The sequence below is a fragment of the Ambystoma mexicanum genome, chromosome 1p, assembly GCF_040938575.1.
Source record: "Ambystoma mexicanum isolate Mex_15411 chromosome 1p, UKY_AmexF1_1, whole genome shotgun sequence".
Classification (NCBI taxonomy): Eukaryota; Metazoa; Chordata; class Amphibia; order Caudata; family Ambystomatidae; genus Ambystoma; species Ambystoma mexicanum.
Window position 1 is genome coordinate 493,899,543 of NC_090921.1, and position 13,784 is coordinate 493,913,326.

At 45.0% G+C, this 13,784-nt stretch overlaps 1 protein-coding gene across 1 annotated transcript in view; it reads left to right on the forward strand.

Moving 5' to 3' along the window:
• The window catches only part of LOC138573587 (TIR domain-containing adapter molecule 1-like), a 103,351-nt gene extending 94,602 nt beyond the window's left edge, over window positions 1-8,749 (forward strand). The window contains exon 2 of the mRNA XM_069649350.1: window positions 5,322-8,749. Within this exon, the coding sequence (XP_069505451.1) occupies window positions 5,444-7,480 (2,037 nt within the window). The 5' untranslated portion in view covers window positions 5,322-5,443 and the 3' untranslated portion in view covers window positions 7,481-8,749. The remainder of the gene's footprint in view (window positions 1-5,321) is intronic.
• Window positions 8,750-13,784: the final 5,035 nt, after the last annotated feature.

A 13,784-nucleotide genomic window follows, 5' to 3' on the forward strand; every position in this document is an offset into this window, starting at 1 on the left:
GCACAAAGCACAATGTGACCTGCCACCCCTACTAGGCCTGCATATTCCTTGTAGCTCACTAAAGCGTAATAGAGGCTCTACCACACATTACTGTCCGCATTACTTTCAGCATTTAGCACATACTTTGAATAAACTATTGGCTTCCAGCTGCTAATGCTGTCATCTGAAGCCCTAATTGGCAAGTATGGCACTTTGTATTTCACGAGGGTGCAGATAACAAGGGGTGTCCTGGGAAACTCTCTGCCAGACATGAGTCCTGGTTACAAGAGTCTTACCCAGAGTCTTTAGCTCACTATCTTTCACAGAGAAGAAATATCCCAAACATATCAGTCTTTGTCCTGCCCTGGGGCAGTCCAGCACCGAAATGCTAGGCAATTCTCCTCTGAACAAGAGTACCAACAGCAACCCCAGACACGTGTTTCGGTCTGGTTGAACCTCATCAGTAGGGTGCAGCTGTGCCTTTCTAAGAATAGTGAGCAAGGGGTCCACGTCTGGATTCCCCTAGTAACTTAGGGTAAGAACCAAAGTTACTTGAAATATGCAGATAACAAGGGGTGTCCTGGGAGACTCTCTGCCAGACATGAGTCCTGGTTACAAGAGCCTTACCCAGAGTCTTTAGCTCACTATCTCTCACAGAGAAGAAATATCCCAAACATATCAGTCTTTGTCCTGCCCTGGGGCAGTCCAGCACCGAAATGCTAGGAAATTCTCCTCTGAACAAGAGTACCAACAGCAACCCCAGACACGTGTTTCGGTCTGGTTGAACCTCATCAGTAGGGTGTAGCTGTGCCTCTCTAAGAATAGTAAGTTACTAGGGGAATCCAGACGTGGACCCCTTGCTCACTATTCTTAGAGAGGCACAGCTCCTCCCTACTGATGAGGTCCAACCAGACCGAAACACGTGTCTGGGGATGCTGTTGGTACTCTTGTTCAGAGGAGAATTGCCTAGCATTTCGGTGCTGGACTGCTTCAGGGCAGGACAAAAACTGATATGTTTGGGATATTTCTTCTCTGTGAAAGATAGTGAACTAAAGACTCTGGGTAAGTCTCTCGTAACCAGGACTAATGTCTGGCAGAGGGACTCCCAGGACCCCCCTGTTAATTTACTTTGTATTTCACGAGAGAGACAAAAGGAACATCATTAGCAGCAGCATCTTACCTGCAGTCTTCATCTTTAAACACTCGCAGCTACTGAGAACAGCTTCCTCAAATCTGCACGCCTCCCGGACAGAACAACCTGAAAAAGGAAGATAGAGGCAACATTAAAGAAATCAGTAGAGACATTTACAAATTCAGAACTGCTCAAAAGGCTTACCTGACTGGTCGCCTCTGGACATTCCACTTGCGCTGAAGAATACCGCGACCTACAAGGAAGGAAACACAGGTTAGCAAAGGCAAGACTTCGCAGCTCTGCGCATAGCGCTTACTTACCGCATCATAGCGCTCTTAATGCGCCATCATTTACCAGCGGGGCTCAACCAAGCCAGTTCGCCGCGCTGAAGCTCTGCATACCCAAGGGAGAAAAAAGGAGAGATTTTAAACAAAGAAAGCCATGCAGGATAGCAACAAAACTAAAGAACAGCAATAAGACCTACCTGAACAATATCAAACGGGCCGGCGTCAGTGAAGTAACTGGACAGAACTCACCCATGAAAGACAACGCGCCCCTGCAAAGAAGGCAGGACGGAGAGCATGCCTAATTCTACCACAAGGCAGAACCTTCCCCGCAGACCACATCAGGGCAAAGCTGAGAAGCATACCAGTGAGTAACCCGGCTCGGTGGCGTCCCTGTGGATACCAGGTGAGTGTAACAGGAATGTTGTCGGGTTCACTGGACACTGAACCTGTTTTATGTAAAGTACTGAAGTCATTTCCACGCGCAGTATCTACTTACGTGAACCTTATTCCTCCAGAAGATATTAATGTTAAGTCATGGGATAGACTGAAAGAAAAATGGGAAAATGAGTTGCAGTGCTCAATTTCGGAAGACAAATGAAGGAAGATACTACAGGCAGGTTATAGGAGTAAATTGGATTCGAACTTACATCTAGTTCATCATAAAATTCTGGGTGGTCTGTATTGGACACCTGTATGTATGCATGAATTTGTTCTCCTAGATAATGAGGTATGCTGGGGTTATGGGTAAGTGAGAGGGATTATGGTTCACATGATGTGGAATTGTTCAAGATCAATGAGTTTCTGGGGGGATGTGCTAGATCGGTTGGATACAGTATTGTCTGTAAGCTTTCCGAGGACACCCTTGGCAACAATTCTTTTATCAGATAGAGGAAGATGTATGACTGCTAGAAGGTATAGGTGTTGGATTAATAAGGCTTTAATAGTGGCAGTGAAACCAATTTTGCGATTGTGGAAAACTAGGAAAAAGCCGCAGGTGGAAGAATGGGTGAATGATATGCAGTTGTTATCAGATTTTGAAAAGTATATGTATTATAGGAGGAAATCAGGAAGACATTTATTTGGATATCTGGTCGCCCTTTAATGATTTGTATGGTGTATAAAAGTGGGTTTAGTGAATGACATCTGATAGCTGCGTGTTCATGCAGGTTATGACAAATTTAAGGCATGCTAGTTGTGCGGTGTGTCTGTTTTATGTGGGGTGCTTAATTTTTGTTAATATGCTCATTGGATAATTATAATCTTTTAGGAATTACTCATTTAACTAATTGATAGTTTGTACTTTCTGTAAATACTAATGTCAGAACTTTTGAGAATTGTTACCTATTGTTGATCCTGTTATATGTTTTATTAGAAAATATAAATAAAGTTTAAAAAAAAAAAGAAAAAAGCAGGATCAGCAAATTATCATCCTCTTTCAGAACACTTCTACTCAGATGATTTTCCCTGCCTGGTGGACCATGGTGATGAATATATCCAGTCATGCAACTTTGTAAACTGTGAACATCAATACCCTATGCACAAGTGCAAAAAAGACCTTTTGGAAGCCAGTTAAAAGGGGCAAAAACTCCAACCGTATCCAGTTCTGTTTTTTCTGACTTCTAGTCCTGGATTTAAAATTGGAAAATCCAATCTATAAGACTCAGAATGCAAAGAAAGTAATAGAACTTGCTGGGTATCTTCTGAATATGGGGCAGGTTGGCATGTATGCAAAATTAGCCCCATCAGTGAGTGCACCAGCCAATCAGGTTGATCCAAAACTGGTCTGAATCTCACAATCCAAGCCCAGGTCTGGAACAATCCTTCTGCCAGAAACACCCACTCTCGTGTCAGTTGCAGCCCACCCATTGCCCACTGCCTTCCGCCTCTGCCCTGTGACCTGCCACCCTCCACCTGAACCACCCTCTTCCCGCCTCCTCTTCCCACAGGCTGTAGGCTCATGGTGGCATGCATTTTTTGTTTTTTTAATTGATATCAACACCACAAGGGTTTGCTTTGGAGTGCTAATAGAAATAATCCCCAGGTATGGAGGCTGTACCCGGTGGTAACAGGTAGGTCCTGCAATCATGATTATTAACCTGGGCTCTGGCCATTACAACCCCGGTCCTACTCAAACAATCTGAACCCATATAGGAGAAAGCGGACTAAGGTGCCACAAATTGATGCAGAGAAGAGCCAATGTGACAGAATGACTCCAAGATTCATGGATGCCCGATCTTACGTAAATGACCATAGGCTGTGGTCATTCACTTGGCTCTTCTTCCTTCTTCCTCTTCCTCCCTCTTTTTCTCTTCTCTCTTCTTCTTCTCTTCCTTTTCCCTTTTTCTTGCCACCTTACCTCGTCCTAAAGTGATTGGAACAGCTTGGATGACCTTTCTTTTCTACATTATTTAGCCAACTCATGATGTTCACTCTTGCAAAAATTGTATAAAAAAATTAAGGCAAGTCAATAAAAAAAAAAAAATTACCACCCGGTTCAGCCCCCAGAACAGGTGAATATTGCTATAGAAATACGTATTTTCTTGAAACTTCTAATAAAATAATTTATCAGGGCTGGGGAAGTTTGGGAGGTACAGAGATTAGCATAGGTTGTAGTTTAAAAATCAGGACTCAAATCTTAACATGCAGGAATTGGTTTCTACTGTCTCGGATCATGTACCTTGTAACACACATAGGGAAGATTACAGCTTAATTAGTCACATAAGCTATCGTCGTACATGTCTTACCAAGTATGAAGATAATGAGGTGAATTTGAGATCCCTGGAGCAAAAGAGAAGCCCAGAAGACCCCCACAAAAGCACAGATAGGTTCCCGGTCCTGACGAAGGCGACAGTAATCACTTTGTCACTGAAGCAGTCGACCATCATAAAGGGGATATTCTTTAGGGTGCAAGATACGCGGCTGAAGAACTGCTTAGTTTCTTGAATCTCTGCTTTTTACACCCGAGTTCCTGATGACTTGCACACTCCAGCAAGGGAACAATAAATGGAGAAATCCACACTGTTGACTGTAATATCAGAACTCGCATTAGGCATTTTTTTTTACAAATTGTTGCACGTGAGATTGTTCACTCCCGACAGTGTGTCTATTCGAAAATCCAATTGTTCTGCAACAGTTATTTCCTGTAACAGTTGTTTTTATTTGTCACTTTTGACTTTACATAGCAAGGAATCACATTCTCTCACCCCTTCTTCACAGGGGGTTGTTAGATGAGTCTTACCTTTCTTCCTATCCCTTTTAGACAGATGGCACAGCAGATTGTACCCAACAAAGGGAAAGTTGAGTTCTTCTTGAGGGACAGACAGTTATGACGATAGCTTATGTGACAAATTAAACTGGCAGCTTTCAGAAATGGCACACACCGAATAGTCTGGTTGAAAGAAGAACTCACTTTCTAGTTAAGAGGAACCACCATTGACTTATACGCCTTCTTCCCTCCTATAGGATAGTATTTTCCTTTTTAATTTTGGCTAATCGGTGTCAGATTTACCTATTGCCAGCTGTTATCATGTATATGGTAGAGGGCCGTGCACATGAACTCACGACGTCACTGCCAACAATACATGCTAGATGTATCCTTGCTTTTGCAGAGCAGTATGGTGCAAAAGGATTCTCTCAGCATGAACTGTTGGGCAGTACATGCCCTCCTAGGCACGCAAAGCACACTGAGCCGTTGTAAAATAAGGGTTGCGGTGCATTAGTAGTGCACCACAGCTTTACAATACCTGGCCAATGATGTGAATATATGATGCAACTAATTGGCAAGTGGGCAGTGCCTATACAAAAACAATATTATTGGCTTTGTCGGTGCACTTTAAGTGATGCAGATGAATTTATGGGAAATTATTTTTGGCATAAAACATGTTTGGTTAATTAATAACTGTTAATATTTGTGTCTCTTTTAGTTGTCGTGTCCTCGGGATAGTGGACACGCCTTTCTCATCCATCCAATGAACTGCTGCCCAAAAGAAGATCTGCGGCTCGTGCTTCCTCCTAGAACTTGCAGATTACATACATTAATGAGGTGATGGCGCTCTCAAGATTGCCGGCAAGTTTAGAAGATGTCTTTCACAACGTATCAGCCTTCCCACGAAAGAGGCTTCTTGAACTCCGCTCCAAGCTGCAGCATGCGCCCGCCACAAACAGCGGCACAATTCTGGAAGCCATTGTTCTCAATGTTTTAGGACAAACATCATCTGCTTTGGAGTTGCTGAGGGACTTTCCAAATACCGAAGTGGCCCAATATTTAGTGAAAAAAATAGAAAATGAGGGATTGCAATGCAAAGACACCTTGTTAGCCCAACCACATGACCCTGAATTTCTGCAGACTGTTGATCAGGTTCTCACTCTCCTGCAAAAAGAAAATATGTGGACAGATACTGATCAGCCACACACACTAATATCTAGAACAGACTCTCATCCCACCCCAATACTGCCAAGAGTAAGTAGCCCTGGAATTCCAATTAACAGTGGTAAAAAGAAGGCAACCCCAGTTTCTGGGTCTTCACGCTACTCGAACAGCGTGGATTCCTTAAATAGTAATTTGGCAATTAGCCAATCTCCTACTGCTTTATTTCTCACTGTGCCTGGGTGCCACACCCACCAAAAGAGAGCATTGAGCAAGCTGTGTGAGGACACTACAAGCTACCCCATACAACCTACTGATGGAGGACATGGTCTGATGCTAGGCGAAATGGATGATAGCAATGTTTTAGTTGTACATAATATACACCCTACTGAAAAGACAGCATCTGCTTCTGTTGATTCAGTACTTACCGCAACAAGCACTGAGCAGTATCCAGTGGAATGTACAGACATATCTTCTCCGATACAACTTGTGATTGGAGTAACTGAGACACACAATATCTGTGCCAAACATCCACAGGAGACATCATCATTATTACCTGCTCCTTTACTTGAGAACACATGCCCAACCTGGCTGCCAGTAGAAGGGGCATCTCTTCCTAAAGACATGGTGGACAAAGAGAAAGTACCGTCTACTCCCAGCACGCCAATAGAAGACGCCAGTTCTCCAAAAGAAAGGGAAGTCAAGGAGCCACCAGCCTCTGAGCCCTTGCACGCAAATACTCTATCAACTGAGCCAGACAGTGGTGAGAACACATTTTTCAGTTTCGTTATTTTACATGTCAAGGGAGATGAGGAAATTGCCTCTTTGGTGCGAGACACCTTGGAAGGTATAGGGATTGCTAACGGGACCACCTTCCATGATGGGTTTTTACGTCCTGGATGTTCTCTTCTGAACTGCCTGCAAGATGCAATTGTTAATTCTGCATTCACTGTCTTGCTCCTATCCCAGCGTTGGAAGTCTGGTTGGGCCAATGCGCAAGCCAATGCTGCTCTAATGAACGCAATTGAGAATAAACCTAAGTACAATACAGTCATTCCATTCCTTCCACGTGAGGATCGACTGCAGAAACACAACATGCCTTTGTGGTTGAAGTCCCTGAATCCCCTGGATGAGAGCTTGCCCAATTTTACTAACACTGTGAAGAGAACATTCAAACCTCTGGAAATTAAAAGGCAGAAACAAATCTGGCAAAAGGAAGAACAAATCAGAGCATTGCAGAGAAGAATTGAGGATGTTGAAGTTAACGAAGATCTGGCCAGACGAAATCATGAGGTCCTTTCGGAACTGATGTCGCAACGAAACTGTTTTCCCCCTCACCCCTCTTATCCGTGGCCACATTCTATGGATGGAGGAGCAGGCATTTTTCCTCCAGGTGTGCCTCCATTTCAGCAGTTTCCCTGCACACCTGGCACTCCAGGGTACTATCCACCATTCCCATTCTGTCCCTTTCCACCTAGCCAAGTATATAATGTGCCGCCTCCTTTCTATCCACATGGTGCTTACGGTCCCGCTCAGATAGTGTACCAACAGCAAGCTGGTGCCCCCCCAGGAACACAGTATGCATCTGCAGGGCAACACCAAGTGATCCAAATTCAGCATGCAAGTCGTGTGCAGATTGGTGACCAAAACCAAATGAGGGTTGAGGGGGCAGAGGAGGAAGCAGAGAGCACTAATGAGGATGAGCAATGTGTATGACTTTTATCAGATCTCATGTGAAAAGGTAATTCAATAACAGGTTGAAGCACATGAACTTGTGGAGAGAATCTATGGCTGTTGGCAGAGACACGCAGATGGTGATACAATAAAAGCATAAACACCAATCAGGAGACAACTCAGTATGTCGAAGTCACAGCATGCAGGAAGCCAAAGGAGTGATGAAGTTGGAGCAGGTTGTACCAAACAAAGGTATGCCGAGAGCGTGACTCCAGCCTCCTACGTGTGGAAGGGGATCCACTCACAGGGTGGATCACCAAGTAAGACTGTGACAAGTGCTTGACTTAGACCCAAAGTAGGTGGTCATTTATCACTGACTGTTAGACAGTAAGAAAATGAAGCAAGAAAATGGAGTTGATGAGAGTCTGTGACTCCAGCGGAGATCCACATAGCAGGGTGCTTGCCGACAGCTGAGAGCCATCAAAAGGATGGAATGCTAGCTAAATCAGGAGACTGCGACTTCATGGTAGAACATTTTGAAAAGTGATCCGATGGCAAGCAAGGATACCAGGAAACAAAATGATGAGATCATGTGATCTGTGTACATATTCAACATTTTGTTCCTTGTAGAAAGTACCTTAATATGGGGAAGATCCTCATGAAAAAAGAAGAAAGAGTGACTCCAAGCCAATCATTGTGTTATGTTCTGCACTGACAGGCAAACGCCAATGAAATGGATCTGGTCAAGAAGATAGCCAATAACTGGGTAGGGCACCATGTTACATTTTGAGAGAATGTGATTACATACTCGTCCGTGTGTACATTAACCCAAGAAGAAATTAGAGTCTTGCTCTTTTAGAAATCTGAGATCATGTCTAGCAAATGTCTCTAGGCCATTCTCTGCCAGTCATCCAGCACATTCTGGCTGCCTCCCACGTTTTCTGTGAGAAAGTCCATGTAATGATGAATGTGACACTGGGCCGTTACATGCAGGGCTCCAAAATGTTCAATGATTAATATCATCCCACAATACAGCACTTAAGCTCAGAGGTATTGGTTCATAGAAGCGTTATTGACAACTGTGTAATGTGTAATCACTAGTAAGGACTTTATGTACGTTGCTTACTTGGCTGCCATTTTGTTGGCCAACTTCACCCAGTGCTGTAGCCAATGAGGTGCCATCCTTTACACAGATACATAGCAGCAGTGCCCTAATGTTTATAGTTGATTTTTTGCAAAGATTGTAGTTATGTTTGCTTTGCATGTCCTTTGGCCCTTCAATGAATTAAAGTGCATGATTGATCTTTTTGAGCATTTGCATTAAATGGCCAAGGCTTTCTTTGAGTAATTTTACATAAGAATGTTTGTTTGTTGTGAGATATGAGCTGCAACTCCAAGCTTAGTACTTGAAGACAATCGTTCTACATTGTAGCACATTGAAGGTTCACTTCCTCCCATAGCACTTTTAAGCCTCAGTCATTTGGTCCTGCTACTCTACATGGCCAAAAAGGGATGGAGAGCAGATTTAACTGTTTCCTTCCTTCTTCTATCCCAATTATGCCTCCTTCTGTCTAGTGCATTCACCAATTATACAGACACCTTTTTAACTTAGGCAGTGACCAAGGGCCTAGGCCAAGTGTTTCAGCCCTGCTGTGGGATGAATCTGATGCTAGAACGTGACTGGAGTATCCGCCTTACTCGAGCTCCTCTTCCTATGGAAGGTCTAGAGTTCCAATCTAAGAGGTTGTTGTGTATTTAGCTGCTATAATGGTGGATTTCAGAAATCAATACCAGTGCCTTGCACAGAATTAACATTCTGGGTATGCTTGAAAATTCTGAAATAAATTTGTGATTTAATGCTTTGCCGTGTAAGTGTACCTTTCGTCTTCCTGCCTGAGCTGCATCTAGACTTTGAATATTCATTCCTGAATTCCTGGAATTTCTGGTTGTATTTGTTTTTTTATAGGACAGAGTAACTGCGTAAAAGCGTAACATTGAAGGGAGGTAAACATTATAGACAATAATGAAATATTCATCTATGTGAGGGTTCAATCACATAAGCACAGCACATGGCAGGGGAATGAGTACTATTAGTAATCTACTTATAAATAATGACTGCCCAGTAAGGTTTTTTCAAGGGTCCTCTGCTAAACCAAAACAACACTTGAAAGATGTAAAAACACAATTTATATACTGTGCCTCCAAGACACAATAATTAATCTTCCTGAAAAATATAATTCAAATTTGTCTAATTTATACAACACATTTAAGGTTTATTTTATTTACCTTCTGAAGATAAGTACGTTTTCACGTCAAATAACATTTTTTAAACTTTTGAATCATGTGTCACATTCAGTATTTGTCTCATGTTTTATTTACTTGTACAATATGGATAAAATGTTGCAAGAAATCTTAATCTGCCCTCAATAACCAATATCAAAATGGTCATGGCTGATTATACGTAACCAGGAACTATTGATCAGTAATCCAGTCAATGGAATGCCATAATAATTTGAAATGTGTGTCACTTAACTGAGTAATATTAGACATTTTTTCCCAAAATTAATATTTAATGATCTTCTCCCACAGGTTTTGTTCAGATCCAATTCATATGTCGTTGGCATGCTCAACCCAATAGCTAACTTCCGTCTAAGAAGTGCATACGATTGTCTTAAATTGACCTTGTGAACACCTTGTTGCGTGAGTGAGTTCTTACTCTTCCCTACGAACAATCGTCTATTTTCAACAAAGTGATTTACATACATACATTTTTTTTTTAGCAAGTATAAGAGTCACTCGGCAAAAAGAACACTGGCCAAAACACATCTTCAGATCAGGGGTATATTCATGGGTGGTTGGTTGTAGTGGACATTCCCATTCCGTTTCCTGAGCAGGCAGGACATCCAGAGCAGAGGTGCTCATTTGGTTTTATTTTCTCAAGTGTTGTTCCAGAATGACAGATGCACCGAGTCGTGAGAGAAGGGGGGACTAGGCACTAAATTTGCAGATTAGGCTTCCAACTATTTTCTATTACATGAATGTCCTGTTCACCCCATACTATGTTTCTAGACAATTCTGATCTATGAATGTCTCGTCAAAGCAGGTTCTCTCCTGCTCATCCAGAACCATCAAGGACCACATTGATACCCTTGCTCCAGCCTTGGCTGATTTCTTCAATCACTCTTTTGCAACTGGACCCTTCCCTTCCCCCCTTAAGAACGCCCTTGTTCACCCTCTTCTTAAGAAACCCTCTGCCGATCCTTCCTCTCCGGCTAACTGTTGTCCGATCTCAATCACTCCTTTCATGGGCAAACTCCTGGAAAAGCTGGTCATCTCCCAGCTTAATCTGCATACCAAATCTGTTGGTTGTCTCCACAACCACCAGTCTGTCTTCACAGCTGCCAGAACCATGGAAACTACTTTCCTCCAATCTTGATTCTAATCTTCCTTCTGTCCTCGTTCTCCTCGATCTATCCTCTTCTTTTGACACAGTCAACCATGCCATCCTGCTCAATCACCTCCGTGACAACCTGGGTATCACTGGTCAGGCTCTAGCCTGGTTGGCCTCCTTTCTCACTGACCGACCCTCCCAGGTCCAACTGTGGTCTTTCCTCTCTTCTATCTCTGTCATGACCCCTGGGCAGGAGCCCAGTGTTTCACTTCATGCAGGGTCCCAATGGACCCAGTCTTGGCGCCTTTGGCACCAAGCTCATTTCAAAGTGTGCATGGCACACAGAACACTGAAGGCACATGCAGCAAGGCCGGGCGGGGCCCTATTATCACAGGGAAGGCATGTGCAGAAGACCGAAGAAGGAGCAAGGTGGGGCCACAAGGCAGAGCCTAAGGGGAGTTGCTGGGGCCAGGCTATATAAGCCGGCCCCACCAGTATACTGGCGCTTCGTGTTAGTTTGCTGAGTGCAGCATAACGCTTACCGCCGTTCAGAAGACTCTTACCTGATTCAGCACGTGCGCCTTCAGTCTCCAGAACCTCCAGCACCTACCTGGCTCAACACGTGCATCTCCAGTCACCGGATACCTCAACCATCTTACCTGGAATTAGCCACACCATCGCCGGAAACACCGCCATCCGCTTCACACTCTGCAGTCACTGTGCACGCCTTACCTGAGGCCACACCATCGCTGGGAGCGCTGTCATCTGCTCCCGACTCCACCGTAGCTGCCTTCATTTTACCTGTCTTCCGGAATCCTCTGCTGGTACCGCCCAGAAACCTTACCTGTTCTGAATTCCAACAACACGGGGTCTTCATTGGGTGCAGCCTCCACGCGGATCTTCATCTCCGGCAGCCAGTAGGAGTCGGACACCGCTCTCCGGCCATCGCCGACCTTCCACGCATGCAAAGAGAATAAGAGACACAAGGTGAGCGGTCACATAGACTTTAACTCGCTAAAGCGGCACTTCTCACGAACTTGGTGCAACTTCTGAAACTGCCTACTTACCAGTGGTGGGGGCATCGGGCAGACTCTTTTCTCCATCACGCACTCCTGGGTCATCTTCATCACTACAAGGGAGAGAGAACAATATACCGTTATGAACAATATTCCTTTGGACAGTATTGTTACAAGGATACGAACAACAATCATAATCATAAAAGACTTACCGTCAAGACGGAATGGTCGCAGCCGGTCTGGAAATCCACAATTGGGATCAGTGACGCAACTAGGTCCATCCACAGCGCCCCTGCTGAAGGAAAGCAGGACGGAGAACTCATCCTTACGTACAAACAGGTGAGCTTGCATGGGTAAAGTTCTACGCACTACATTTTGGCACGAAAGGGCAGAGGGGAACTACGACTCCACCACGCTTTCCTCACTGCCTCTCATTTTATCACAGGAACAGGTCCAGCCTTCCGGACCCACGGAAAGACAGCAGTTGGGGGAGAGAAGCGACATGAGGGAGTCAACTCCGGGGAGGGCTCCAACTATGCCCCAACGCCCCCGCAGAGACCAGGTGAGCATAACAATCTCGCTCTCTACTTATGGTGTTCCCCAGGGGTCTAAACTTGCTCCCTGGCTCTTCAACCATTACCTAGCACCTCTTGCCCACTGCATCGCTACATACTGCTCTAACTTTCAGTGTTATGCGGATGACACCCAGCTCTCCTTCAGGCTCCCCTCAGCCACCTCTGCTGCTTCTCTCATACCAGATTGTCTGGCCGCAATTCTGGAATGGTGTGCCGCCAATGATCTCTGCCTTAATGCCAGTAAGACTGAGATCCTCCTCATTGGGACACCTGCTCCATCCTTCCCCTCTCTCTCTGGCTGCCCACCCTGGACCCTCTTCCTGCTCTTTCCTGTGAGGCTAAGAACCTTGGTTTCATCTTCGACTCCACCCTCTCCTTCTCTCCTCACATCTCTGACATCTCAAAGAAGTCACACTTTCAGCTGCACCTCCTCAGAGGTATTCTGCCTTTTCTCACTTTCCCCCAGAAGCTCACTGTCTCCAGAGCCCTGGTCCTCTGTAGGCTGGACTATTGCAACAGCCTCTTTCTAAATCTGCCTGTCTCTGCTCTTCGACACTTACAACTTATCCAGAACAGGACTGCAAGCATTGTCCTTGACCTCAAGCCCAGGGATGTTATCTCTCCAGCTCTGCCATCTCTTCACTGGCTCCCTCTGGCTGCAAGGATCACGTTCAAGACCCTTTGCATCGGCCACAAGGTTTTCTGGGGCCTGGGACTGCACTACCTCCAACTTTATTTTCCTAAACATCTTCCTTTCCGAGCTCTCCGCTCATCCACCGCCAACTCTCTGAGGGTCAGATGCTTCTCCAAGCAGAGAGTGGGGGGGCATATCTCTTTCCTCGACTGGGGCCTCCCTCTAGAACAGCCTCCCTGCCTCCCTCAAACTTGAGCAGAACCACCTCCGGTTTTGGAAGCACTTCCTTTTCACTTACGCTTTCTCTCTTCCTCTCCCCGGCTGATGTCCCTAACTGCTCCACGCATTGGTCACCTGTCCAACCACTGAACTCGGGCCCAGGCTCCTGCATGTCCAGTTGCCCTCGCACTGCCTCAGGGCCCCCCATCACTTAAAGGTCTGTATCTACAACCCTACAGTCCCTCCTCACTGCACTAATGAGCCACCGTCTGACAGCACTTATTGAGTTACCTGCACTTCTCCCTTCCCCCCACTAGCACTTCTCCCACCCCTCTTCCCCGCATTTGTCCGATCTGAATGACACAAGGCCTAGTAAGATTGTTGTTTTGCCCTCCTTCTGGTTCCCCCTCCTTGTCTTGTCACGCCTAGAAACACGTGTGTACAGGCACGTTATAAAAGACATATATCATATCATGAGGTGTTGTGTGAGAGAATGTTATCTTCTGTATGT